Source organism: Marmota flaviventris, chromosome 2, assembly GCF_047511675.1.
Source record: "Marmota flaviventris isolate mMarFla1 chromosome 2, mMarFla1.hap1, whole genome shotgun sequence".
Classification (NCBI taxonomy): Eukaryota; Metazoa; Chordata; class Mammalia; order Rodentia; family Sciuridae; genus Marmota; species Marmota flaviventris.
Window position 1 is genome coordinate 36,500,116 of NC_092499.1, and position 3,710 is coordinate 36,503,825.

Genomic DNA, 3,710 nt, shown 5'->3' on the forward strand with positions numbered 1-3,710 from the left:
TTAGTGTGTTTGAAGCCGTACGTTCAATCTCCAGTACTGGGGGGAGAAAAAAAAAGGTCCTATAAAGTTCATACCTTCAACATGGTAATGAAAGTCTCTGTAATCTGTTCCTGACCTACCTTAGATTACTTCTTTTCTCCAAGGTCACTACTTATGGAGGGACTCTACAAAGGAGAAGTACAAATGATAAGTGCTATAGTTCAGAGATAGGGAAGGAGGTCAGTATCGATTGCTGTGAGGTTGGGGGTCCAAGATGGCTTTGTAAAGGAGGTCTGGTTCCCACTGCTTCTCAAACAAACCCACAGCCTCTCCTCTTGGCCCATATCAGATAATGTTTCTGTCTAGGGAGGTGGCTGTCTATCTTAAAAAAAGTCCAAGACTCAGTCTTTTTATTTTTTATTTTCTAGTTACAGGTGGGCACAATATCTTTATTATCTTATTTTATTTTTATGTGATGTTGAGAATCGAACCCTGTGCCTCTCACATGCTAGGTGAGTGCTCTACCACTGAGCCACAATCTCAGCCCAGAAATGCCATTTTTAAAAAATTATTTATGTATTTATTTATTTGGTACCAGGGATTGAACCCAGGGGTGTTAACCACGAAGCCACATCACCATCACTTTTTATTTTTTATTTTGAGACAGGGTCTTGCTAAGTTGCTTAGGGCCTTGCTTAGTTGCTGAGGCTGGCTTTAAACCTGTGACCCTCCTGACTCGGCCTCCAGAGTCACTGGGATTACAGGCATACTCCACCACACCTGGCAAAGAATGCCATTCGTGTATATAGATAGGATGGTATCTTCAGCCCCAAAATGGAGGAGAATGAGACCCCCAGGTTCTAGTTTCCCTTCACCCTCATTCCTCTGTAACCTGCCTTTCTGGAAAGTATTTGAGCCGTTTTCTCTTCTGCTTGCCTCAGCTCATTTATTTTTCTCCCATCTTGGCCATTAGTTGAAAGTATGACCTAAGCCTTCGGGAGCTGAGAGTTCCCTGGTCTCATATCTCTGAAGACAGTTCCCAACATCAAGGTCTCCTGCCTCAGTGGCTCCACAACATTTTATTCTGAGTCTCTCAGAGCACTGAGTTGTCTTGACTCCTCCTAGGCTGAGAATGCTCTCAGGCTACTGACAGGCCTTTATTTGTCTTTGCATGCCCAATGTCCTATACAGGACTCAGCTAGGATCCTTCCTCTTGTGTCTGCTTTCCTTTGCAGTCACCCCAGCTCCTCTCCTCTAGGTAATTATAGGATGACAGACAGGAGACGCTGTGGGTGACTCTCAGATGCATCATGGGCAGCAAAAAGTGAAGGTCTGACTGATGGGCAGCACCCTCCCACTGCTGGAAACTCCACAGCCTCATACTATCGCCCCTCTGAGGAAGAGGAGGCTGTTCCACCAGCCAATCCCAAAGCCTGATTTGGGGTTGGGGAGAAATGAAGCGTCAGCTCACATGCTTTGCTCACCAATTCTGGCTGCAGCCCAGCTTCCCTGTAGCGTCCCTTTTTCCCTACTTGACCCCAGAACACAAATTGCTGTCCTGCTCTTTCCAACCTTCACTCAGCCTCGAGGATGGCTCTACAGGATGTATGTAAGTGGCAGTCCCCTGAAACCCAGGGACCATCCACTCACCTGCCTCAGGCTGGTGACTGGGCTGTACCTCGTGGCTGTGACCTGCAAACCTTCCTGCAGATGCATGGCCCCAGGCTAGCCCATGGCACCACCACCCTGGCCTTCCGCTTCCGACATGGAGTCATCGCTGCAGCCGACACACGTTCCTCCTGTGGCAGCTATGTGGCCTGTCCATCCTCGCTCAAGGTCATCCCTGTGCACCAGCACCTCCTGGGTACCACCTCTGGTACCTCCGCTGACTGTGCCACATGGTACCGAGTGCTACAGCGGGAGCTGCGGCTTCGGGAGCTGAGGGAGGGTCAGCTGCCCAGTGTGGCTAGTGCAGCCAAGCTCTTGTCAGTCATGATGTCCCGCTACCGGGGGCTGGATCTGTGTGTGGCCACTGCCCTGTGTGGTTGGGACCGCTCTGGCCCTGCCCTCTTCTATGTCTACAGCGATGGTACCCGCCTGCAGGGGGACATATTCTCTGTGGGTTCCGGATCTCCCTATGCCTATGGTGTGCTAGACCGCAGCTACCATTATGACATGACCATCCAGGAAGCCTATGCCCTGGCCCGCTGCGCTGTGGCCCACGCCACCCACCGTGATGCCTACTCAGGAGGCTCAGTTGACCTTTTCCACGTGCGGGAAAGTGGATGGGAATACGTGTCACGCAATGATGCCTGTGTGCTGTACATGGAGCTGCAGAAGCTTCCAGAGCCAGAGCCAGAAGGGAAGACCAACCAGGCCCATCCTGAGTCTAACATTCCCCACAGAGCTGGGGAATGTGGAAAAATCTCTTCAGGGCCAGGGGAGCTGTCACCAGAAGACTCCAGGATGCCAGCCAAAACTGAGACACTGTGAAAAGTAGCAGAACTTGGGGAACCCATGCTCAGGGTGGGTGGTAGGGGAGGCAGCAGCGAGGAGCTCTGCTGGGAGCAGCAGCTCTGCACTGGCTCCAACCCTTTTAGGTTGCCTGCTTCATTTGTTCCAAGTCTCCACCCTTTCTTCCTCCTGGAGTTATTAAAGGTGTCTAACATGTTCCTATTGACACCCAGTGGGCTGGTCCTGCTTCTTTCTTGGCTCCAAGCTAACTCTTGGCAAACTCTTCCTGCCTGCCTGCTGCACACCAGCTGCCGTGCTAGGTGCTAGACCTTATTCTTTTCTTGCCATCCTTTTCTCTGTTTCCCCAGCCCATTCCCAGTCTCTATTCTCTCCTGCTTTGTCCTCTATCTCAGTTCTAGAGTGTTTGTCTCTTTCTCTTGGTCACTTTTTCACCCTGGTGAGGTAGGACAGCCAGCAGGGGAGCAGCTCCTGGGGCTGGTGCAGTGATGGACGTCCCTTGGTGGTGATGGGCTGTTTCAGCAGCCCTGCCCCCGGGCCTTGACTATAATAACTATGATGATTTCTCTTCTAAGTGCAGTTCTTATGGCAGCCTTTGAGGTGAAATGTTCCTCACTTAACAAAGGGGAGATCAGATTCACAGGGTTATGTGACTTGTCTGGGTTACACAATAGGTGGCAGCAAGGGGGCTTAGATCCAGCCTCCTCAAGAGCCTGTGCTTTTTTTTGGTACTGGGAATTGAACCCAGGGGCAGATTAACCACTGAGCCACATCCCCAGCCCTTTTTAATATCTTATTAGAGACAGGGTCTCGCTGAGTTGCTTAGGGCCTCACTAAGATGCTGAAGCTGGCTTTGAACTCACAATTCTCCTGTCTCAGCTTCCCAAGCTGCTGGGATTACAAGTGTTTGCCACCACGCCTGGCCCACAGCCTGTGCTTTCTGCACAGCCTCCCCTCCCAGGACCTCTGCCGGCCTTTGCTCTCTTCCCTGCAGGCTTCTGGGGAGTGATATGGAAGGAGAGAGGTGCTGGGCCCATCCCCTGCCTGTGGCTGGGGATAAATGAACCCATAGGGCCTGGAGGGGTGAACTCAGGTAAGCTGCCCCCACCCATCTCATCTGGCCAAGACCTGGAGTTATCCCTCTGAGCCCACTCCTGCTCTCCACCCTCCTGGGCTTTTCATTGCCTCTGCCAGACTTCCTCCCCCTTTTCCCCCTTTCCAGAATCTCCTTTCTGATGCTCCCTCTGGAGAATGAAGGA

At 51.6% G+C, this 3,710-nt stretch overlaps 1 protein-coding gene across 1 annotated transcript; it reads left to right on the top strand.

Moving 5' to 3' along the window:
* Positions 1-1,569: 1,569 nt before the first annotated feature.
* Positions 1,570-2,472, top strand: Psmb11 (proteasome subunit beta 11). The gene has a single exon (XM_027920000.2). It carries the CDS (start codon positions 1,570-1,572, stop codon positions 2,470-2,472), a length of 903 nt encoding a protein of 300 aa, XP_027775801.1.
* The last annotated feature ends 1,238 nt before the right edge of the window (positions 2,473-3,710 follow it).

Bases quoted from the DNA above. Each gene is read 5' to 3' on its own strand.
- Psmb11 (XM_027920000.2), top strand. From the start codon at position 1,570: ATGGCTCTACAGGATGTATGTAAGTGGCAGTCCCCTGAAACCCAGGGA.